General features: G+C 32.5%; 2 protein-coding genes across 2 annotated transcripts; both read left to right on the top strand.

Annotated features, from left to right (window-relative positions):
- The first annotated feature begins 9,123 nt into the window (after nt 1-9,123).
- Nucleotides 9,124-12,699, top strand: LOC122587534 (TMV resistance protein N-like). Its single transcript, XM_043759719.1, has 2 exons — nt 9,124-9,621; nt 12,376-12,699. The coding sequence occupies exons 1-2, from the start codon at nt 9,124-9,126 to the stop codon at nt 12,697-12,699; spliced, it is 822 nt and encodes a 273-aa protein (XP_043615654.1).
- Nucleotides 12,700-18,655: 5,956 nt separating this feature from the next.
- Nucleotides 18,656-21,658, top strand: LOC122587533 (disease resistance protein RUN1-like). Its single transcript, XM_043759718.1, has 3 exons — nt 18,656-19,624; nt 19,705-19,995; nt 20,087-21,658. The coding sequence occupies exons 1-3, from the start codon at nt 18,656-18,658 to the stop codon at nt 21,380-21,382; spliced, it is 2,556 nt and encodes an 851-aa protein (XP_043615653.1). The 3' UTR covers nt 21,383-21,658.
- Nucleotides 21,659-26,383: the final 4,725 nt, after the last annotated feature.

Here is a 26,383-nt window from a genome sequence, read left to right as displayed (position 1 = left end):
TATAATGACATTCAATAAGAAATGAACCTGTTAATAATTTAATGTGTGTTGTGACTATAAAGTTTCTAAAGGGTTTTTACATAGTAGGTGTAGGTTTATAAAATGAACATTAGGATTAAGATTTTGAGAAACTTCCAGTTAAGGATGAAATCTTTAAAAGCTTTATAAAAAGCTTTGTACGAGATGCCTACAAGCAAGAACTTTATATAGAGCTTATTACGTCAACGAAATAGATTTTCGATAACTTTATATAGAGCTTATTTATATGCCATTCCCGTTGGTGAACATATATAACCGACCGACCATTCTCCTAATACGATTGAACTAACTTCTTTCTTGCCTGAAATATTAATTAATAGCCCAACTTTTCATGGACACAACAAACGAGTTTGTCAGTTTTTGAACTTGTTGATCAACTATAACCAACTGTCCCATTTAGAATATACTCTTAAAATAACTACAGTAACACTTTTTACATTATTGACTTTTATTTTAATAACCACACTGTAGCCGCCATCACCCGTCACAGCCACCACTACCATCTTCGCCACCACCCGCCGCTACCACCACCACCACTTTCATCGTCGTCATTACTGTCACCACCCGTCGCATCCTACTGGTGTGTATCTAGTTATTAATAACAATTTTAGTCTTCAACTATTTCAACCCCATAGACGTTTGTTTATTTAAACTTTAAAAAACACCGTTAATTTTTTGCCCGTACAAACGCTTAAAGGAAAAATGTTTGATGATAGCAAAATTAGAAACAAGAGTTTGTTTTGTAGATAATTGACAATATGAAGGATTCAAATATATGTATCTTAAATTTTACATAATACAAAGCAATGTTTATTTTACCTGTACGAGTTAAAATAAAGTATTCATTTTGCCTGTATTAATTAATAAAATAAAATACTTCCGGTTGAAAGTAATGAACTTGGAATAAAAGAGTTGTCTAAACCATAAGAGAAAATTGCGACAATAGCCAATTTTCATTGCGATCGTATCAAAATAGTCAAGGTTTTTTAGATTATTACAAAATAGCCAACAAAATCGCAAAAAAAACGCGAAATCGCAACAAGAATAGTCAAAATCGCAAAAAAAAGCCAAAATCGCAACAAAGAAAACGAAATCGCAACTCGCAACAGTTTTAACTTTTACTTTTTTTTTTTTAAGGATAAGATTTCTTGCAATGTTGTCCTTAAAAAGATAAGATTTCTTGCGATTTTATCCATATAAAGATAAGATTTTTTACAAGATTTTCTGATCACACAAATACAAAAGTTAACTAGTATATATCATGTTCATTGTATTTGTTCTAATGATCAGAAAATCTTGCAAAAAAGCTTATCTTTTTATTGATAGAATTGCAAAAAATCTTATCTTTTTAAGGACAAAATCGCAAAAAATCTTATCCTTAAAAAAAAGAGAAGAAGTCAAAGTCAAACTGTTGCGAGTTGCAAGTTGTGATTTTGCGTATTTTGTTGCGATTTTTACTTTTTTTTGTTGCGTTTTTGGCATTTTTTATTGCGATTTCGTTTTTTTTTGTTGTGATTTTGGTTTTTTGTTGCGATTTTGTTAGCTATTTTGTGATAATCCGAAAAACCTTGGCTATTTTGGTCCGATCGCAACGAAAATTGGCTATTGTCGTGTTTTTCTCAAATCCCTTTCATAACAAAATTACGTACAACACATCAAAACAAATCCTCTTTTTCTCTTCTCACTCTCTTCTCCATGTCCATCCCAACTAATACATACTCCACAAAACAACATCAAAATTTCATTAAAATACTTTTACATTAACCGTCGTTTTAGTGCGTGTAAAATGCTAGTTTTATAAAACAAAAATTTGAGGAAACCATATGTGCTGTTAGCTATACTTATGCCAGGAGATAATTATGTGTATTTATGGATTAAAAGGGTTGAACGGTAAATTTTTTCTTTGCAAACACCAATTTGATGCACTTTGCTGGATTATATGGGTAATGATCGATCTTTTTAAATTGTTAGCCTAAAAGTTTTCCTAATTGATAGGATTGTGATATGTGGAAAATCAATGTCAACAAGGGAATATATTTAGAGGATTGGTACGGGCGAAGCTCTTGATGCCGGCGCTACGCCGTGGTTGAGGTGGTCGGAGATGATAGTGGCTAGTGGTGGTTGTCTCGCGAAGGAAAAAACCTAGAAATTTTAAACCCTAAAATGCTAAAAAAAAAAATTGTACTTACACATGTGTAAGTCTCGTCGGAACTGGTTGCCGTCGTCGGAGGATCATGGTGGTGGTCAGATATGATCATGGTGGTGGTGGTCGGAGATGGAAGGAAGAAGAAGGAGAAAATACCTTGTACTTTTTGTACTTTTTCATACCCTTATACTAAAAATAACTTTCCTCTATGTATATATATGCATAAATATTTGGTTTTAATAAATCAACTAGTGAAATTTGGTATTTACGTTGTTGATTTTCTTTTTTGTTCTTGATAAAAACCGAAACTGATGTATATTATTTAATTATTTCAAATTTCTTGTTTATTAATTTCAAATTGATATTTATATGGTTGGTAAAAATGGTAGATTTGAGATTGAATATATAGAGGGGTGTGTTTTTGTTGAATTGAATTCAATGGATGAATCTGTGTTGCAGCAACAAAAATTTTGATGAAGGAATTTTGTGGGAATTTGGGGACTTGTTCTTGTTTATTTTGATAAAGGAATTCAATGAGTCAACGTCCTGCCCAGTTTGTTGAAGAGGCAGTCAACACCTTCAAAACACACACAAAACCATCATCATGTAGATGGATTAAAACCAGATAGCAGTTTTGTCCCCTATGGTATTTGTCATGATATAACCTACTGTATATGAAAAAAAAAACATTGACCCCCTAAATAGAAAAAAGTGACAAGTTCGGGACCTTTAAAACCAATTAGCCCAAATACTTATTACAAATTTGTTTGGTGTCCAAAATACTAAATAAAAACTTTGGTTATATAAGGTGCTCTTAAAGTAAAATAGGTTAGTTTGGTGCTTAAAATAAATAAAAACTTTGATATGATCATATGAAGGCAAAAAGATAAAAGTTCAATATTCCTATCAATCAATATTATTGCTAAATGAAACGCGATTAATATTTTAGTTTTTGTGTCTAAGGTTGCAACTATTTAGACACGTTAAGTTGATTCCTTAATTTGAGTTAAATTGAGGTAATTTTAACCTTTGAATGAAAATCAAGGGTCAATATTTAAAGATCACATTTAAATCTTATCTTTGATTTTCATCTAAAGACTAAAAATACTCTGACCCTCAAGTTAAAAATAATTTGAAGAGATCTCACCCATTATTTATTATTAGATCTACCCATAAACAAAAAAAAATCATGACATTTGAAGGACTTGAGTAGATCATGTATAAGCTTTTATATTATGTTTTTTGTTTGTAGTCGTGATATCAAGTTGTTTTTGTTTGTAGTCATGCTTTATTCGGATCCTAATATGTTTGCAAAAGAGTAAATTAACATAATGGCAGTAGATTTCGTTCTTAATTACAGACCAAATTATAAATTTTGTTACTAATGCACAATTAATATTATGTACGTATATATTATCTTTAATACGAGTAAAATTATTATTAACGTATATCCTTCAGAAACATTAAAATAAATAATATACGAAACATAATACTGTAAACCTGAAAATATTGTATTATAATATCATTAAATGTCAAAGGTTATGAAGGTTGTCATCGTCACGTGTTTCACTCTTCTATTAGATAATTTTATACCTCGTATTACTATTCGAATTTTATCATATTAAATTTTGTTTGAGTTTTTTCTCTTTTGAGTTTTTTCTACAGATTTTTGTGAATAGCAACATGCATGTCTGATGGCTTGCTATTTGTTCGTGTCACATCACGAACCACTATTTAGTTTTGCCACATATGCCCTTTTAGATTTTTTTTTTATTACGGGTTATTCTTTGTTTTTTCTTTCTTTCCTTTTCTTTTTCTTTTTTTTTTTTCTATTTTGAGTCATTCAACCTTTTTATGGCACACATCATACCACTACTTACATTTTGCTAAATCGCATCTGCTTGAATTCTAAATATTGTTCTATTGGATAATTTTATGCCCCACACCACTATTTGGATTTTACTATATTGAATCCCATTTTAGTTTTTTCTCATTTGGTTTTCTTGGTTTTTTGCACAGATTTTTTGTGAATAGCAGCTCGCATGCGTGGCGAGTAACTACTCGTCAATGTCACACCCAGTACCATTATTTGGATTTTGTCACGTATGCCCTTTCAGATTTTTTTTTATTACGAGGTACTTTTTTGTTTTTTCACATTTTTTTTATTTTGAGTTATCCAACCTCTTGTGGCACACGTCGTACCACTACTTGCATTTTGCTACATCGCATTCCCTTGAAATCTGAACTAATATATTGGTGTTTTTGTCATATCACATCCCATTCGGGTTTTACTATTGATTACTTTTTGGTTTCTTGCACATTTATAACAAACATATTCATGGCAAAATCATTTTAAATTAAACGGTTGAAGGTTTAAAACAAGTATACTAAAAACTTGAACACTTATTATGGAGGGTCGGGATTCAATGAGACATAAAACTTAGCTTTGTTAGAGAAGCAAATATGTATATTACGAAAATTATTTTTGAAGAATATATAAGAAATTATTATTAAAATTGAAATCTTTTGGAGGGGCTGGAAAAAATTCCATCTTTGACGTAACCCTTTCAACAAGATAAGCGACGTTTGAAATTTTTTACTTTACGATATGAAACGTGTCAAATAGGTTGAAAACATGTAGTTAATGCATGAACCGTGCTATATAACTTCAATGAAATATTGAAGTCGTTAACTAACTAGTATTATTTTGGAATCATATTTGACAAACATACCATATTTGGTAGAAATCAAAAAAATTTTAGTAAATCACAAAAATGACACCTAGTGTTTGTACAATATAACACTGACCATGCATGTATGAATTTATTTACCCGAGATATATATACTCAACTTTTCCAAATATGCACGTTGATCATACATAACCTTAACATAGACAAACGAAACATTTAGCTGTGTCACATGCCGCACACATGGGGGTATATTCGTCGTTTCACAAGACCAAACAATGCGTAAATAATTCCAAGTGCAATTTGCCATATCTGTCGTATAATCCAAACAGAATGTAATATATCTTACGGGTGTTCAAAAAAGCCATACCTAAATTAATAATCTGATGGGTTTGGGTTATTTTGAGTTGGATTATTTAGGTTTCGGTTTTATTATTTGGTTAACCAAAACCATATAAATATAATCGTTTGGGTTACAAGTGATATTTATTTTATTTGGGTTACCTATATAACCCATATAAATTATATTTTATATTGTATGAAAGTAACATATATGAGATAAATATAATATCGTTTACTTAATCTTTACGCTTTTTTCAAGTTTCAACCATATATGATTCTTGCTCGATTATTTTGTATTTTAATGATTACGGTAAACAAAATAAAACAAGCGTTTTGCCTTTTATTAGTATTATACTAGATTTTAGATTCGTGTCCAATACTGGATACGGGGCTTATGATATTATCAATATTAGATCTTCAAATATTTAAGTCATAAATGCTTTATAATTTTGAAGATATACGGTTCTAAGTGTTATACTTTGCGAGTTGTAGTATAATAATCACATGTTCGTCACTATTATTATTAGATGAGACATATTGATGTAATTGCTTGCCGTAGACATTCCACATTCACATGTTATAATAATTTGTCTATTATAGAATTTTTTTAAACCAGTTGTACTCATAATCTGATATTATTATAAAAGATAATTAAAATATAAACATATTTGTGATTCTGTACTTGACATTCAAGTATGTATTTTAATCATGATGCAAGCTCATAACACGAAAAAGTTTATTTTCAATCATATGTCCAATGATAATTAGATAACAATTAGTATTGTTTTCATATTATTTGATAACAATTAAGACTCTTAATTTGATTGACAGTTGTAACTTTAAATAATAACAAAAAAAACCAATATATAAAAAGGGAGAAAATAATTGATGGCTAAAAATAAATATAAATTAAGTATTCAAGCTAAAAAATGTAAATATGTAAATTATTGATGGAAAACAAAAAAGTGTAAATTAGTGAGATTTTTTCTACAAATATTAATATAATAATATATTTGGGTAATGATTATTAAGATTTTTAAATTATAATTAAATTAAATGATGACATAAGCGAAATTTAATTTGAGCGATTTGATTGGTTAATAAGTCATTAGTTCAACTGTCTTATAATATATATTAAGATTAAGATTAAGATTAAGATGTGTTTTATATTAAAAATTTATATAACAATAGCTTAACTACTTTTTTAGTTAAATAATATTTGAGTTATATGTCGTCAAACTGTTCAATTACTAAAATGTTTTATATTATTATAGATAGTTTGTAACTTTTCTATCTTATCTATGTTGGGTTATTATTCAATTGATACAACCATGTTGTAATAACCATGTTGTAATGCATCAAATCAAGAACACGATAATCAAAATTGTTAAAATATCTTTATATAAACAATTTGTTAATTTATAATTTTACAAAGTATTATTTTTTATGTTTTTTTAATTAAAATTATATTGACATATAACTAGAGTATATCCCACATAATACGCGGATAAATATATATAACTAATAAAATACTAATATTTCAAGATATCGTATAGACAAATTGTAGATAAAAGGGTTCAAAAACAGTAATGTTATATCTGTTTACATATAATTAAATGAGTTTAAATATATGTGGAAAAAAGAATTGCATGGTGTAGATATATAGAAAAAGAAAAGAGATTTTAGTGATCAAATATCCATATACCTAATCTTTATATTATATTTGTATCATTTTGTTAATTTAACAAATATAAATAAAGAATGCTGAAATTCGGTGATGTTTTCATTTTTATAACTTTTATTATTTGATTATTCTAGACACTATAAATAGATTAGATTTATTTTATTTAAGTATCATAAGATATTAACGATGTAAAGTTAAATACTTATAATTATAACCAATATTTATTACGTTATATGATAAAAACATTTATAAAGTCATAATTAAATAACAACTTAAAAAAATTCAAAAAGTGATTTTCTAAAAAGTATAATAAAGTTTATGAATTAATTTACAAAATTATATCAATAAATTAATTACTTTTGATTAGTTTCTAAGTTTCCATAGTTAATGATCATATTTAAATTTATTAAATTGAAGATTAATCTAAAAAAGTTATGAAAGATATATGACATCATCATTAATTTAATAATTCTAATTAAATGTTGAGTTTTATCCAATGGTTCAAACTTTTCCATTTTGAAATAAAGGTTTCTCTTTTATATATATTTAGAGATTAATTTTTTTTTTCTTTTTAAGTTTAGTATGCTTCAAACTCAACATCATGTCTTATTTGTGTTACTCGAACCCGACCCAAATAACCTGAATCTTATTTGGTTTGGGTTTAGGGTTAATTTATTATGCTTCAAAACCCGAAAAACCCGAACCGAATAACCCGAAATCCGAATAATACGGCCGATCAACACCAATGATATATCCTATGCATAGGCATCTCTATTTGTTCAGAAGCTATATATAATCTCTTATAATACAAAATGAATTAAGAAATTAAGCAATTTTCATTATTCCTAAAATACTCCTAATTACTTTTTTCCTAATTCTAATTATGTGTGTAAACATCCCTAAATCATATCTTAAATCTTAACCCTAAAACATACCTCCTTCTTGAGCCTCTGCCCTCTCTCACTAGCTTTGGAACCACCGCCATCAAACCGCCATCGTTAATATCATTGCCGCTGCATCGCGAGGGAATAAATATATTACTTCAAATGTATGATCTTGTGCTTAATGTTATTAATAATATTCAGCCTAATTTAATTATTTTTAGGTTGTAAACACTATGAAAGCAAATATTATTTAGGGCTATAAATGTTATTATTAGGCTCTTTAGTCTTTATTATAGGTTAGGTAAAGCAGGGGTAATTATGTTAAATTCAGGGGAGTTTATGTAAAATTCAAGGGGGTTATGTATGTTTATTAAATTCAAAGGTTTAATATGTAACTTTTTTTAATGTAGCAGTACCTAAGCTTAGGTAAAGTCTGCAGTACGGATCATTTTCCCATAAAAATAATCATATATGTTTTTCACTTTTCTTGTTTAATATTGTTTCAGTGGGAACTCTTTATTGACTAATTAACTTAAGACTGGTAATGGTATTCACTTTTTACATACATAAATTTATTTGGAGGTGGCATGTTTCGCGGAAAAGAGGTCTGGATGGGGCCAAAAACATATAATGAGTCCTAAAAGATTTTGATTATCTTTTTTTTTGAAATGCATTATTGATTAGGGGATAACTTAGATGATGTTAACATCATCTTGGTTAGATGATGTTGTTCTCACAAACCATAAAAATCATGGGGGCTTTTTGACATGTGTAAAAATTGATTTAAATGAGTTTGTGAGAACAACATCATCCAACAAAGATGATGTTAATATCATAAATCATTTTCCCTGTATTTATTATGTGTCCTCTTTTTCTTTGTCCTGGCTCAGCCCCTCAGTACTAAAAAAGATTAAAGAATTTCCATTTGTAACACTTTACCATGAACCTTCAAATGAATACCCCACAGATCTCTAAATTCCTACGAAATCTCTCCGATAATCATATGTGTCATGTTTAATATTCTTTCATCAGGGGAAACCTTTTCCCTTTATTGACTAACTTGATGGAGTTTTTACCTTTTCACATAATTTATTTGACTAAATTGATGGGTAGCGTAATATAAAAAAGATGATTGATTGATTGATTCACACAAACAAAAATTTCTATTTTACTGAAGATCCATCGTATCCTAGATTTGAGAGAATTGAGATTATCTATTCTCTTTTTCAATGTTCAAAATTTTTTTGTTTCTTTTTTTCTTTTCAATGTACAAAAAAAAAAAATCTATTCTCTTTTTCCTTCAGTAATAAACAGTCGATTCACACGGATAAAAAGTTTCCAATGGCGTCGGCTTCAACTTCATCGGTTGAAAAGAGTTACGTATATGACGTTTTTATAAGTTTTAGGGGTAAAGATTTACGTAAGGCTTTTTTTGATCATCTTTGCGAAGGTTTTCGGAGACAAGGCATTATCGTTTTCAGAGATAATAAGCACATTGAGGTTGGAGAAAAGATTAGTGACGAGCTCCCCAAAGCCATCAAAGATTCCAAGTTTCACATGGTTATTTTCTCCAAGAGATATGCAGATTCTTATTGGTGCTTAAACGAGCTCGCGGATATCTTAGAGTCACAGAAGCCGGGGCACTCAACTTTTTACCCGATCTTCTATGATGTGACACCCAGCGACGTCCGCGAACAAAAGGGGCGAGTTAAAAAGGCATTCGCAAAACACTCAGAGAACGAGGCTGCTGGGAGATGGAGGGCTGCTATGGCACAAGCAGCGTCTATGGAAGGGTTGGAGTTGTCCAAGATTGGTGATGGGTATTCTCTTCTGTCTCGTGTTCTATATACTAATCCTAATATATATTTTATAATTCGAAATATATTTTATTTATTACGCCTATGAGCTAATGATTTAATTATACTAATCCATACAATTTTCATTATGATTGAAATAAACAAAGTATTATGTATGCATAGTTATATAAATAAAAAAACAGGCTAGCTAGAAAAATTATAAAATTAATAAGAAAACGAAATATATGTGGTCGAATTATACTATACTATCTCTAAATATATATAAAAGAGAAACCTTATTCATAATTGAAAAAATATGGACTCTTAGATAAAGTTTAAATTTTAATTAGATTCGTTAGATCAAATGATGATGTCATATACTTTTTAACTTTTTTAAATTTAATTTTATTTTAATAAATTTAAACTATTTTTATTTCCTATTTAAGTTTGTAGATATTAATAACTATTGTTGTTAATGATATAAATATAGAAACTAATAGTTTTATATTATAAATCATTTTTTTATCTTTAAAGTTAATTTTTAATTTTCTTACAGTAAAATTTTCATTTTTAATGTAATACGTTTTTATTAAATTATATTTTTGTATAGGAATTTTATAGCGAATAAAATTTAGTTATAAGAATTTTTGTATAGAATTTTTATCATATAATGTTTTTATCAAATCAATGTTTTAAAAACCGGCCTTTTTAATATAAAACTAAAAGATAAATATGGAGTCTATAATAAGCTATCACAATTATATATTGTATAAAAATTGCAATGATATTATACATAATTTTAAGTTAGATTAACACAACATGTGATATATAGATTAATAATTAAATTGCTTGGTAGTTTTAGTGTATAACTACGTTAAAGCACAAGTACAATGACAATGAAGACATATCCGGATGAATGAAAGACATCCAAATGAACGAAAACCTTACTTATCGAGACCTCTAATAGATGATGTATCCATTTTTCAACTGTCTGGTCACTGTTAACTAGAATCTAAACGACTACTAATGTAACTTTATGTTTTTTAATGATTTAATTTTTACCTGGTTGAATATTTTTCAATTTATGATATTGTTAAAATGTCATTGAATACGAGAGAAAGTACCCGCGCGTTGCGGCGGTGAGATGGTGGAGTGATAGGTCATATAAGGTGATACTAAATGCCTTAGCCGTATGGGCTCCGCCCTTAGATTTAAAAATTCGTCTAAAGTATATCGGATGACATCTTTAATGAAAGAGCATGAAATTTTAAGAACACCCATATAATTTTTATGATATATCGATGTACGATTTTTGAGATAAAAGATTTTGAATGAATTGGAGGAATAAATGATTTGTAGAGGAGAGAGAAAAAAATAAGATTGGTTGATATTTGAGGAGAGAAAAAGGACAATATAGTTATTTAGGTAAATACATAATATACATGGGACATTTTGGAGAAGTAATTGTTGAAAGTTATAATGTTAGACATGGACTTTTTGCTTTATAATATAGTATAAATATAGATAAATATATATGTTTTCCACGTATTACGCTGGTAATAATTTAGTTTATATTAAATAAGAACATCCAAGTATTATTAGTAAAACTAACTAAGTTGGAATTGGATTGGGATTAATATTCTTATTTCTATTTAGCTTTTTATTATTATTATTATTATTATTATTATTATTATTATTATTATTATGGATTAACTATCATAAATAATATCTATCAATAAATTAAAATAGAGTTGTATTACCCTTAATATAACACTTGGCGTTTTTATTGAATGACATGCGTCCTATTTAAATTTGTTCATTTTTATTATTTTATATATATTTATCAACAACAACAACAACAACAAGACCCAATCCCGTAGCGGGGTGAGGGGGAGGTGATTTGTAGATAGTCTTACCCCTACCTAAAGGTAGAGAGACTGCTTCTATAAGGACCTACGGCCATAAAGAGGTAAAAGTCGAAAAGGTGTAAAGAGAATAGGTTACATACCTGTCAGTCAAAAGCAGAATGGGAAAAATAAATATACCTGTTCACTGAAGTATCCCTGGCTACTTTGGAGTAGGGGAGAGTAGCCGACATGCGACCTAAAAATACTTACACAGGTTTGGCAATACATATACCAATAACATATGAACATATTAAACAACATAAAATTATAAAACATAAAATCGTAGCGTGCTGTAGTAACCCACCAAATGATAGGTAACAACCAAGCAATATAAACATAACAGTATGAAAAACTACCATGCCAGACATAAAACATGCACTGAACTACCTGAAAAACTTAGGTTACCTAACTAAACTAATCATAGTCCTCTCAAATTACTCTCAAAACCCCTAAACTAATCCTATTCTTCTATAAACTATTGTTGGTCATGTCCTCCTACCGACTAAGCAATTTGGGGGCAACAACGCTAGAGTAACCCCCCCTGGTTTGGGCAGCCAAACCACTACGGAGGTCACAGAGAAACCAAAATCTAAATAAAATCTAAAAATAACCTATTCCCATATGCCTTTCCCTCCTTGTCCACTTCCTCCGCCATGAATTTTTTTCCTCTCTCTCTCTTGGGACCTTCCTTAACCAGTCTTTCCACCTCCGTCGACCTACCTCTCCTCCTGTCGAGTCAAATCCCTTTGTAGCCTCGAGTCCCCTCAATTGGGCCCAATCCTCCTGACCAACCGTCCTTCACATCCTTGGGCAAGGCAATATGGGAAAAGAAGTCTATCTTAGTAAATCCTACCCTAACCTACTCCTCTACTCTAATCCTGGTTCTCCAGACCATCCTATCTGCCGTCATGTCCTTCGATAGGTCAAGCTCTATTAGGTCCTTCGCTAGACGATCCTCCCACCTCATCTTAGGCCTTCCCCTCCTTCGAATGCCGTCAACTTCAATAGATTCTGCTCTCCTTAGTGGTGTTGTCTGCTCTTCCCTTAGTTTGTTTAGGATGGACCCTACTTTTAGTTTGGCTCTAAAAGCTCTGTGGGGATCCTGTCAGCTAGGGTCTTCCCGCAAGTCCACCTTAGCATCCTCATCACAACCACCTCCACTCGGGACGCTTGGGCTTTCTTCATCGGCCAACATTCCGACCCGTATAACATAGCCGGTCTAATAACTACTCTGTAGAACTTGCCTTTGAGTTTCAGCGGGATCCTGTTGTCTCACATGACTCCGGTAGCTGCTCTTCACTTCATCCATCCCGCTTGGATCCGATGTGTCACGTCTTCATCTATATCCCCAGATTTGTGTATCACCGATCCCAGGTATCTAAAAGACTCCTTCGGACACAGTATCCGCTCGCCAGTGCGAATATCCTCAACCCCATTTTGTCTTATTTCCAACTTATCGAAGTCACATCGTAGGTACTCAGCCTTTTCTTGGCTCACGCGCAAACCATTGTCTTCAAGTGCTCCTCTCCACTTCTCTAACCTACGATTTAGCTCCTCTGTCGATATCGAGATGAGCGCGATGTCATCAGCGAAAATCAAACACCACGGTAGTTCCTCCAGTAGTCCACGCGACAACAAGTCTAACATTAATGTAAAAAGATATGGGTTAAGAGCCGAACCTTCGTGTAGACCCATTTCTACGGAGAAGAGCTCTGTGTTCCCCACCGGGGTTCGAACATTAGCACTAGCCCTATCGTACATATCCCTGATAAGACTAAAGAATCTCCTAGTAAATCCTTTCGCTTGTAGCGTCCTCCAGATCAACTCCCGTGGTACACTGTCGTATGCCTTTTCCAAATCTAGGAAGGCACAATGTAGTGCCTTTTGTCTTTCCTTATACTTCTCCATGAGACTTCTGGTGATATGAATAGCCTCCATCGCCGACCTTCCTGGTATAAAACCAAAATGGTTCTCTGACACTTTCGTAAACCTCCTAAGCCTCGTCTCGATCACTCTCTTCCATAGCTTCATGGTATGACTTAAGAGTTTTATGCCCTTATAGTTACTACAACTTTGCACGTCCCCCTTGTTCTTATAGATCAGTATAACCTCACTAAGTCTCCATTCTTCTAGCATCTTTGCACTTATCCAGATTTTATTAAAGACGGTTGTCAACAAGCTTATCCCTACGTCCCCCAGGCATCTCCATGCCTCAATAGGAATTTGATCTGGACCTACTGTTTTGTTTCTCTCCATCTTCTTTAGGGCGGCCCTTACTTCATCTTGGCTGATCCTCGTTGCCTCGTCGTCGTCGTAGCGTGTGTCTACGTGTGTACCGTGTTCCAATCCTTTTCCACTTCTCTCTGACCCTCTCCCATTAAACAGATTGACGAAGTACTCTTCCCATCTTTTCCTAATGTTGCCCTCCTTCACAATGCTCTTTCCGCTTCCGTCTTTAATATAAATGACGTCCCCTAAATCCCCACATCTTCTCCCTTGCTTTAGCAATTCTGTAGATATCGTTTTCGCCTTCCTTGGAGTCTAGTTTCTTATACAAATCTTCATACGCTCTTTCTTTTGCTATAGTTACACTCTTCTTTGCCTCTTTCTTGGCTTCGTGGTACCTTTGCCTTGCCAAGGACCATTCTCCATTTGTCCCGCTTCGTTTGCTCTTGATAAGCTCTATGTTTTGTCGCGACCTTCGTCTGGACTTCTTCGCTGATCCACCAAGATTCCCTGCGCACCTTACGTTGCCTACCTATCCCTCTGGTTACCCCTAGTACCTCCTTTGCCGTCTCCCTCACCCTCTCTGCCAAGTGTGTCCACAACTGATCAGCTACCATATGCGAAACGTCTTGAGTTTCCCTTGCGAACCTCCTGCTGGTCGTCGACCTAAACGTCTCCGCTGCTTCACCCATTAGGTTTTTCCAGAGAATTCTTGGCTTTACAGCCTTCACAAGCTTGATTGCTCGTCTACTCACGAGCAAATCTAAGACGGGTATGAAAGAGAAATACCAAAGTACCATTTTGGTACAAGGTTACATGTCTTCATTCTGTTTGATCAACACGTGTCATTGGGGACCAGCCTTTTTATCTTCATTTTTCCACTTGTATTTGAATTACAAAACTTGGCGGTGAGTCATTGAACTTATCCTGAACTTAAAGATAATACACGATCACTGACGAAGTCATTCGCTGAGTCTCTCAACGAATCCATGACTTAACAGTTAAAAAAATTCATGAAATAATGAATTTTCAATTAATTTATTTCAATTTTTTTTCATGTTGATCGAAAAATATATACTTTAAGAATATAAATAAAGATATTTATTAAACTATATGATAAGAATTTAAATATATATAATAAATTAAATAATTTAGTTTTAATGTTATAATGATGTCGTAAATTATTTAATAAAAAGTGAAATAATTTTTTAAAAAAACTTTAGAGTTGCCAAATAAGATATTTAGACAAAATGATGATGTAATCATAATTGTCTTTTAATGTATATAGAGATAGAGATTAAAAGTTCAATCCTTAAAGCTCGTTCAGAATTTCGCTTTATTAAAAGATTTATTTTTTTAATGGCAAGTTATCAATGTTGCTATAATGAAAAAAAGAAGATTTAACCTTTATTATATCAGAAAAGGAAATGTTATTACATATTAGACTTATTTTACATTAGGCTTGATGGTTTTAAAAATTTCAAAAGAAGGGACTAAAAATTAAAATTCAAAAGATGATGTTATAAATTAATTAGATAAAAAAACATAATTTAAAAGAAATAGTCTAATAATGCCAAATAAAATTTTCTTCAAAAATATATATGTCATCACAATTTACTTTATTTATATAAGAGATTTTGTCAAACTTTCTATAAATGATAATCATAATCATAATTCTAATATCTCATATTTTCTTTCAAACAATATTTATTATTATTATTATATAACTTTTAATTAGAAATTAGAATTTCTAATACAGATTTATTGAAAAAAAACTTTAAATAATTTGGAATTACTTTATTTATACAATAATAATCTAATTGTTTGTGTCCTAAATTCTAGACCTTTTTCCTCTTCTTTTTTTTAAAGATTATTAAATCCTTAAGGTTATTATAATCATCGAATTCTTTACCTGGTTTGAGTCATACACCTTATATTTGTTGGACTGGACTATTGGAGAAGTTTTCAAAGTCATAGGTTGCATCTCATACGTTCTTATAGTTTATGGGTTTTTACTTATCTACCAATGAACTAAAACATGATTGATATGTTTTTGAAACGACATATGGCATTATCTTTGATTGACACATGTCCTTTTAATTTATTTATTTTTTCAATATGGTCTTTTCAATTATTTATAAATTCAATTTTCTTTATTAGACTTATATATAAACTCTAACTTTTGGCTTTTTTTCTTTTGTATTAACTTTTGGCTTATTAATACAAATACATTATAACCTTATTTGATTAATTGTTTTCTCATTAATAAAATGTCTCTTTTTTATTTTCTCAAATTTTCAACTCTTATTGGTTATATTACTTATAATAAGTTATTAATATGAAGACTTCAAAATTTTGAATTTACGATCCGAACTCACAAGACTATTTGTCATCATCCACTATGCTTACAAGTTCCGATTTTGATGTGATTCTATAAATTTAAGGTAAATCTAAAACACTAGCCAAACATATATTATATTTATCGTTACTGTTTATTATAATTTAGCTTTGATCATCGATTTACTTTAACCAAAATTTATTTCATACTCACGAATCATGTATGAGACATATTCGAATTTCTTTATGATACAATCTATATAGCTACCGTACATCGTATGGGTATTATGACTAGCATGATATATAAAATCAATTCGTACATCATACGGGTATTAAGACTAATATTATTTAATGATATATATATATATATATATTACTATATTGTAAGTTGAATATTTATTTAATATTTAATATAGGTAATATAGAAATTGATAACAATTACAACATAACTAAAAGTAGGAAACATATTTACGAATCAAATTAATTGACACATGTCGATCAAGTAACGTGACAAACGTAACATTAAAAGTACCTCAATATTGGTATATATATATATATAAACTGGGTATTTTACCCGCACGATGTGCGACAAGTAAAAGAATTGTTTAATACATACATGAAAAAAGGTTTTTTAGGGCAATAATATAGGGTTAAGTGCGCCGGAATGTAACTAACTATGGCTGAAACGTTATATGTGCACGATTTCAAGTTGACCTTTATTGTATGCGTGGACTTTCAAAAAATGTTCCAATTATGTAACATGGCATACGTGGCAACTATATGAGTTGTCATGTGTAAGTTTTTGATTGGTCGGTTACTAAAAGTTACATGATTTAAACATTTTTACTTAGTTCATGCATACATTAAAGGTCGACTTGAATTCGTGCACACTATAATTTTTCAGCCATAGTTACGTACTTTTAAAATTTGTATAGACAAAACAGATTCGTCGAATTGAATAATTTTTTAAAATTTGTTGTTAGATTTTTTATATATAAATAAATTAAATTAATCAAAGAAAAGTATGAAAATGCCACATTAGATAAAATTTTACATGATAATGTTTGACAAAAGATTATAAACTTAATTGAACATATTTAGAAACCTAATGGTGTTACTTTCCTACCTAAATTATGAGAATTAGTTTGAGTGAGATGGACGGTCTCTTGTGGCTGCATATTTGCTCCGAGCAGCGTGTTTGATAAAGAGTGTCTTTTATCACAACGCATGTCTTATTAAAACAATTACTAACCCGTGAAAAAAACGGACATCTATAACCCGTAACAACAATGAACCGAACATCAATAAAAAAAACTCAAATTTGATCATATATAAAGATATATGCATAAGAGTTAGAAACCAATTCACATGAAGATAATAACTCAGTTTTTCTAATAAAGAGCCATTTTCATTATCAAAGAGTTCAAAACACAAATATACACATTATGAATCAATTAAAACTAAAGATTTATAATATATGTAACTATCTTTGCTTACAAAATTTGAATATAATATTATTATTTTTATTATCAAAGAGTTCAAAACACAAATATACACATTATGAATCAATTAAAACTAAAGATTTATAATATATGTAACTATCTTTGCCTACAAAATTTGAATCTAATATTATTATTTCTATACGAGATATGAGATTTAATGATAAATAATTGGATGCAATATATTGATGTCTTAGTATACGTTTGTTTTTTTATTTAATATACGTTGGTTTTTTTATTTAATATTTATTTAAAAGATAAATATTCTTAAAAACATATGGAGATGCCATGTAGATAAAATTCTACGTGGAAACTTTTTAGCATAAGTTTGGCTTTGAAGATGGCTTTAAAAGACTTGGATTACTACTTTTTTAATAATTATATAGATATATATAATTATATAGATATAGGGGTGGGTTATTTTAGGATCACTTCTTATTTTAAGACCAATTAGGACATGTGCTTTTTTGTAACTTACACACCACCATCACTTTTTATTGTAAAAACACAAAGACTTTCCGGCGACGGGCCTACCGGAAAATCATGTGTAAGTTAACTTACATATGATTTTCCGGCCACCGCAACTTACACATGATTTTCCGGCGACGTGGTGGCCGGAAAATCATGGTGGTGGTCGGAAATGATCATGGTGGTGTGTAAGTTACAAAAAACACATGTCCTAAAATTGGTCTTAAGATAAGTGGTACTAATATAACTTGCACCTAGATATAGATATATAAATATAAATATAAATATAAATAAAAAATATATAATACTAGCTATAATGTAATATTTCAATTCTTAATCTGTATGTCGCTATGTTATTAATAATAATTATTTACTAATTAATGTATATATATATGATATGATTGTGTAAGTCAAACAATTGAAATTAACTGGTCCTGAGAGATTCCGACTAACTTATTGTCAATTACACAGGCATGAAGTTCAATTCATTGAAAAAATTGTTCGCACTATTTCACAAAAGCCATATTTCGCCAGCTTCGGTGTTAATCATAAATTAGTAGGAACGGAAGCCCCGGTAGAGAAATTAATTTTAAGTTTAGAAGTTGGCGTTGATGACTTTCGGATGATAGGAATCACGGGTATGGGTGGTGTGGGGAAGACGACTCTTGCAAGGGTACTCTTTAATCAGATTGCCAATCAGTTTGATGGTAAAAGCTTTGTTGAGAATGTTCGAGAATGCTCAAAAGACGCCAGGGGTTTGCAGGATATGCAAAAACAAATCCTTACTTCTGTGTTATGCGATCAAAGCATTGCCGTTCCAAGTGATTTTGTGGGGGGTAATACGATGCAAAGGAGGATGCCTAGTATTAAAGTTCTTGTAGTTCTAGATGATGTGAATGATGCAAAGCAACTTGAGGCGTTAGCAGAACCAAGTTGGTTTAAGAAAGGAAGTAGAATCATCATTACATCAAGAGATAGGCAAGTATTGGTAGCCCATGGAGTCCAGAGTCACAATATTCATGATGTCAGTACGTTATCACATGAGGATGCAATTCGTCTCCTTAGTAAGTATGCTTTTAACACAGAGAGTCCAGCTCAGGGTTATGAAAAGCTATCTGAAAAGGTTGTAAAATATGCTGCTGGTCTTCCCTTAACCATCAAAACTTTAGGTTCATCTCTTCGTGATGGTCTTGTGCAATATTGGAAAGGCACCATCAAAAGACTGAAAAAGATTCCATGTAGTGATACCTTGGGAACGCTAAAAATAAGCTATGATTCTCTAGAGGAGGATCAGAAAGAGATATTCCTATATGTGGCTTGCCTATTTAAAGGTGAAACCAAAAAGGAAGCAATCAGAATACTAAAAAGTTTAGGATTTGAGGCTAGAGTTGGTTTAAGAGTTCTCGAGCAGAAATCCGTAATTACTCTCCGTCATAAGTATGATTATCTTAATATTGCTATTGATGATGATTATAAGAGGTTGGACATGCATGATCATATAGAAGAAATGGGAATGCATATTGTTCGCAGTCTGCATCCTAACGAGCCTCAGCAACATAAGCTGTTATGGAATAGAGATGAGATTGAAGATATAATAGAAAATGACATGGTAAGGTTCATGTTTATTTTGTACCATGTTTATATTTGTTATGATAAAATTTTCATGTCAGTTTTCTTTTTATATAATAGGGTACCAAAGCAATAAGAGGTATAAAACTGCTGTATTCGGATCTCTGTCCAGCTAAACTTTCACAAAGTCTTAGAAAGATGAGAAGACTATGTTTTCTTCAAGTGGAGTTGTTATCAGGGTACCGAAGCAATAAAGCTGGCCGCAATTACCTTCCAAACAGTTTACAGTTTCTACATTGGAAAGGATACCCTTATAGGTATTTACCTAAAACATTTCAAGGAGATAAACTTGTTGAGATCAACATGCCCGATAGCTCTATCCGTCAACTCTGGAAAGGGGGAGAAAAAAAGGTAGAATACTCGTTAATTCGTTTATCTTAATTTGCATGGTGTTAATTATTACTAGCTCGTATATTAATCTTTTTATTTCTTCATTTGATAGGTTCTTCCCAAACTCAGGCTCCTTAACCTTAGTGGTTCTAATCTAAAAACCTTTGACTCTGCGGGGATGACTCCAAATCTTAAAGAATTACTTCTTCGTGAATGTTATGAGTTGGTAGAAGTCAACATTTGTGATGAATGTTCGCATCTCAAGAAGCTAGACCTATCCAAATGTAAAGCCTTAAAAAAACTCACCATTTCTAAGGATTGTACATCACCTCTACTGGAGGTGTTATCAGTTGAATTATGCGAAGCCTTGGAGGAACTCGTCATGCCTGTTGGATGTCCAGAGCTCACTGAAGTCTCCATCAATGGTAACCATAAGTTACGTCGCTTCAACCTTGGGCAGTCCTATAAGGTGGAGGTGTTTTCAGCTGAAGGTTGTGAAGAGTTAGAGGAACTTGTCATGCCTGCTAAATGTCCATGGCTCACTCAATTCTCCCTCAAGGTCAACGATAAGTTACGTAGCTTGAACCTTGAGATGGCCTCTAATCTGGAAGTGTTATCAGTTGAAGATTGTAAAATCTTGGAGGAACTCGTCATGCCTGTTGAATGTCCAATGCTCACTGAACTCTCCATCTTGAAAACCAAGTTACGCAGCTTCAGCCTTGGGTTGACTCCTAATCTGAAGAGGCTAATACTTGAACAATGTGAAGACTTGGAGGAACTCGTCATGCCTGTTGAATGTCCAATGCTCACTAAACTCTCCCTTTGTGACAACGATAAGTTACGTAACTTGAACCTTGTGCAGGCCCCTAAACTGAAAAAGTTGCGACTTGAATATTGTGAAGGCTTTGAAAATATCTATGTGCCTGTTGAACTTCCAAGGCTTAGAGTCCTCGAAGTCTTTAAATATGATAGTGATGAACATTATGGGTCGTTTTCAGATCTACTGGACAAGTTAAAAATTCTGAAGAAGTTGCGTTTGTTTGATAAAATGAAACGTCTTCCGGATTGCATTTATATGTTGCAGCATCATCTGAGAGTACTTGACCTTACACGTTGTAGGAAGCTAGAGGAGTTACCCGACGATCTGGATGGATTTGAGTTTTTAGTGAAGTTAATCCTACGGGGTTGTAAATCCTTACTGAGTATTCCTGACTGCATCTGTTACATGACTCGTTTGGAAAGATTGAATCTCTCCCAGTGCCGTAAGCTTGAGAAACTGCCTGATGACTTTCGACATTTACAAAGCTTGCAAGTGTTAAACGTCTCAGGGGGGACAGCTAAGAGGTTAAAGAATCTTTCAGAGAGCATTTCCCAATTGAAAGATCTCCGGGTTATAGGATCTTCCTGATTAACATTCATGGTGTTAGAAAGGAGAAGATTTGGGGCTCAAGAAAATGTCATCATTTCCCAGAAGATCATGTCTTGGCCATAATTCAAGGGCATAATTCACCGGACAGATTTTATTTACTTATTTCTTTATTTTCTGCATGATTTATCTTAGTGTGTTTCACATTGTCTAGCCTATAAATAAAGGCTTTAGTATTACAATTAAGAATCACAATATTTACAATGTAGTCCTTTCGTGTGTTTGTTTTTCTTGAAGGCTTCTAAAGCCTATTAATAATAATTAATCTCTATCTTTTATATCAAATTGTTAACATGGTATTAGAGCCAAGAAAAAAACCAAACCCTAAAAAAATAAAATAATTCGACACACCTGTCGAAACCAACAAATCACAAAGAACCAAAACCAATTTGTTTTGTTTATCTCAACAACTATAACAATAATATCAATTCATATATTACCGATCCATTCGTGCTATCCACTCGTCCAAACAACAAAAACAACATTAAAAGCAATTAGCAATTAATATTGAGGTGCTGTTAAGGTGCCGTAAGGGGATTGTGCAGAAAAAGGACAAAAAGGATATCAATTTGTTTCTTTGGTTTTCGTAAGCATCAGTTCAGTTTTTTAGTTCGACTTCGACAGATCCGATAATTGAGCGGGTCTCATCATCTATTCATTCTTGCTTAACTCAAAGCCATTAAACTCTAAGCCACTATAGCGGCTGCCGGCGACGAAGGTTTAAGTTCCGAATTAGCTAAAACAAACAAATACCATGTCCAAATGCGGTATCTCACAAACAAAATTGTGAGACTACCATGTTGAAGACGGTATCTCAAATCAAGTATATACCATGTCTGAAGAAGGCGGTAGATCAAATCAAAATCTACCATGTCTAAAGAAGGCGGTAGATCTAACCAAAACTACCATGTCTAAAAAAGACGGTAGTCCAAACCAAAATCTACCATGTCTGAAGAAGGCGGTAGATCAAACCAAAAGCTACCATGTCTGAAGACGGCAGCTCAAAAGAAACGACTGCCATGTCTAAAGGCGGCAACTCAAATCAAAGTTACCATGTCTGAAGAAGGCGGTAACCCAACCCAAAACTACCATGTCTGAAGAAGGCGGTAGCTCAATTCAAACTCAAAACCAATCCAAGTTGAATATTGGAAATCCCACTATTCAACTTGAGGGAGTGTTAGAAAGGAGAAGATTTGGGGATCAAGAAATGTCATCATTTCCCCTTGTAGAAGATCATGTCTTGGGCCATAATTCAAGGGTGATCACGTATTTTGTTACATACATGTTAACAATTATCAAGGTCGTCGTTGAGAAACCCCTTTTTGCCCATCTTATATAATATATATATATATATAGGAGAGAGATCAAGTAAGAAGGTGTGTTAAGGAGAGAAGGGAAAGAATGTTATACTAACCAATCAGAGTGTGACACGTCGTTTTTTAAAAAAAATTGCGCGGTGACATTTTTGTAAATAAATCAAACTTTTGGTCAGCTTGGGTGGTCAGCTTGGTTGGTCAGCTCGGGTCAGTTTGGTCAGCCCAGGTTCTGGGTCAGCTTGGTCAACCCCAAGCTAACCCAACCCAACCCCAAGCTGAACTAACCCAACCCCAACCTGACCCAGAACCCAAGCTGATTCAACCTGACACAGACCCGAAGCTAACCCAACGTGATCCAAAACCCATAATCTACATTTATAGATTATGTGTAAATTGTGTCAAGCTAACCCCATCCTTACTACCCCATTTTCCTTATCATTTTCACTCATCCACTCTCTCACTAAAAGTTTTGCTACCCCATCCTTACTATCCCATTTTATCTCTATAGGAATCTACTTACTTTCTTTATCAAAATCCAAGACCTAAGATTGTTATCATCAAATTTGTTCATAGATCGGTTATAGCTACCCGATTCCATAACCAAATCGTGAGTTTTATGGCTTAGATCCCGTTTTTAGTTTAGATCTAAAAGTTCTTTTTATTTTATAAACTTTAATCTTAAAAGTCAAGAAAAAGAATGGATTTGGGTAAAGAAAGTGAATCAAACCTTCATTTTTATGTTTATGTTCAAAATCTATGCATTTTATAACCCAAAAACTAGTTAAATCGTGATCTAGGGTGAAAAATATGAGTTTTATGAAAACAGCTCGTCGGGGTCATAATAGACCAAGTTCCAGATCTGAATCTGAGGTAGCAAACACCTCCGGGTCGCAAATCGCGATACGAGGTCGTATTTAAATGCGAGGTCGCATTTTGTTGACATCGTATTCATTTTCTAAAAACGAGGTCGTAAATCACCCAGGACGTAAATCTGTTTTGCGAGGTCGTATTTGACCTTGGGGTCGTAATCGGTTCTTGGGCTCGTATTGTTCAAATACGAGGTCGTATTTAGTATTTTAAAAAGGAGGTCGTAATTTCTTAATTGAAGTTGGGGCCGTATTCGAACATGTATCAGCCGCCCCATAATCAATGCCATGAAACACAAATTCTGGATGTCATAAAACTAATAGCCTACAATCATGATTCAATCGAGCGGTTTAGACATTTCATTATCTTTTAAGATCACGTGGACTTAGACGTTGCCAAATGTTTCATAATTACTAAGCTATAATTACTTAACCCTGAAAAAGACATTTATTAAATACTAGCATGGTACTCGCGCGTTGCGGCGGATATAATTGACAGGGGTTAGATGTCCTGATTACCGAGAAACAAAAGAGGGCAAGTATGAAAGTAAATTCAAGTATGAAAGTAAATTCAGGTATGAGATTGAGCAATGTGGTTCAAGAATAGCAAAAGAGAGTGACACACCAGCATGGCAGCATAGTGCCAACCTTAACTTTAAACATACGATGCATCGTCTTACAGGTCATGCCTCATATATATTATGCAAAAGAATAAAGCCAATAACACTCATTAGTTATTGTTGGTCTGTGAATGCACTACTTGTGTTTAATTAACTAACTTGTAATATAAATATTAAATAACAAGAATAGAGACGAGAAGTAAAGAACTTTGTTTAGTTATATGTATTTCAAACTAAACGATGAAAACATGGATGGTTGTTTAACAACAACAATAAACCGAAAAATATGTTAAGTTTTTGAACACACAAAAACTTAACAAATAACTAAAGAGAATAAAGTAAAAACTGTGGAACACACCAACAGTTTTGTGGCTAGGTCAAGTGATTCCTTTTATAGGCAGATAAGGAATCACATGACTACCCTAGTAGATGTTGACACATGAAAGTTGTCAACTATCTATTGGTGGATCATTCAGATCTGCAGAGGTCTCTTTCCTTCATCTTGTTTGTTTCCAAAAACGGTATGAAAGAGAAACTCCATTGCACCGAAGTAGTACAAAGTCACATGTCTTTATCTTGATCTTTCAACACGTGTCCTTGGGACCATTCTTCTATTCTTCAAATTCCCGCTCATATTTGACTTACAAATACTGGACAATGAGTCATTGAACATATATCCCTTAGACTTTGATGATAGATCATGCTTGCAGATGTATGTGCTCGCTGAGAGCTCGCTGAATGAGTCACTCGCTGAGTCCCTCAGCGAATCCCTGATCCAACAGTTATCATGTCTTTATATATTGCAAGACATAGAATATTCAGTCCACATAATTTGTAAAATCACTAAAGCAGCTTAGAAAATGCAGAATGTCTATGTACTATTTGACTATTTGTGATAGCAAAACTACGCAAGTATAATAAACACATCATAATATCAGTGGGCATGCTACTGGTTTATATGATACAATGGTGTAAAGTTGCAAAGCTCTAGATTTGAAACCACTTCTTGTACTGAAGTTCCTCTGGCCCGCGTTTATGTTCACAACAGCAAGGGGGAGTTTTTGGAAGTGATTTTCTATTGTTTTAGCCAATCCGCTTACAATTGCTATATTGATTTTTCCCGAAATATGATAATGGTATTAACAACTGCAACCAGGAGTTTACACCAAATAGCATATTTTTCTTCATTTGCTACTCTACAGAGTTAACAACCTAGCTAAAAAATGGAATGGGTTGAAGGGTTTAAAAGGATATAAAGTCTCACAAAGCATTTTCAATTGCTGATATTGATATATACAAAAATGTTCAACTGATATTTAAAGACTATGTGTTTTGTTATCATGTTGCTCCATATTACAATGATTATTTTAATGATTCATAAAAAAAATCCGGTTGAACCTTTACCCAACATGCCTTTAGAATATGTAGCACCAACTGCAATGTGTTCGGGAGTCACTAAAATTGGAGTATGTCACTTGAACACATCCAGGAATACAGACGGGGTAAGTCGAAATCAATCCCAGTTGAGGGGGACTCGGCTGTTCTTTATATGTGGCTTCTTTTGAGTTTTGTGGCTTTGTCGGTTTCGAATATCATCAAACAACGTATCACCTTGGTTGGTTTTTGATCCTTGAAAATAAAAAATCCAAGAATCATAAATAAATAGTACTTTAATTAAATCTAAATTAATTTAATCTATAATAGCTAATTATAATAGAATTGGCAACGTTGTAAATGGTGAAGTGGCGGCAAGGGGGCTTGAACATTTACCAGGAATGAGATAAGAAGGTGATGGCGTCATAGATGGTGGAGTATTGGTGGCGGCGGCAGGGGGCTTGAAGGTGGAGTGGTGATGGCGGCAAGGGGAGTAAGATAAGATCTGTGTGTGATGGGGAAATAGTGAATCATCCGGATTGAAAATCCCGAGGGGAGCATCTGTTTTAAAACTTAAAATGCTTTTAAGACAAAGGGAAAGCAGGGAATTGAGCGGGTTTGTTCTAATTGATAGGATCGTGATATGTGAAAAATCAATGTCAACAAGGGAATATATTTAGAGGATTGGTTATGAGGATTTATAATTTTCCAGATTATATGTATGATTTTACGGTTTAACCAACCAACTAAAATCATATCATAAAAAAGCTAAAACAAACGCCACCAAAGAAACAACAGTCTTCTTGT

This window comes from Erigeron canadensis, chromosome 2, assembly GCF_010389155.1.
Source record: "Erigeron canadensis isolate Cc75 chromosome 2, C_canadensis_v1, whole genome shotgun sequence".
In the NCBI taxonomy this organism is placed as follows: Eukaryota; Viridiplantae; Streptophyta; class Magnoliopsida; order Asterales; family Asteraceae; genus Erigeron; species Erigeron canadensis.
The sequence above is the reverse complement of the archived record's forward strand: the minus strand, read 5'-3'. Positions and strand labels throughout refer to the sequence as shown.

Coding starts and splice junctions, on each gene's coding strand:
- LOC122587533 (XM_043759718.1), top strand. CDS start 18,656: ATGGGTGGTGTGGGGAAGACGACTCTTGCAAGGGTACTCTTTAATCAG. Junction 19,625..19,704: donor ATATAATAGAAAATGACATG/GTAAGGTTCATG, acceptor TTTATATAATAG/GGTACCAAAGCAATAAGAGG. Junction 19,996..20,086: donor GGAAAGGGGGAGAAAAAAAG/GTAGAATACTCG, acceptor TTCATTTGATAG/GTTCTTCCCAAACTCAGGCT.
- LOC122587534 (XM_043759719.1), top strand. CDS start 9,124: ATGGCGTCGGCTTCAACTTCATCGGTTGAAAAGAGTTACGTATATGAC. Junction 9,622..12,375: donor GGTATTCTCTTCTGTCTCGT/GTTCTATATACT, acceptor CTGGTTCTCCAG/ACCATCCTATCTGCCGTCAT.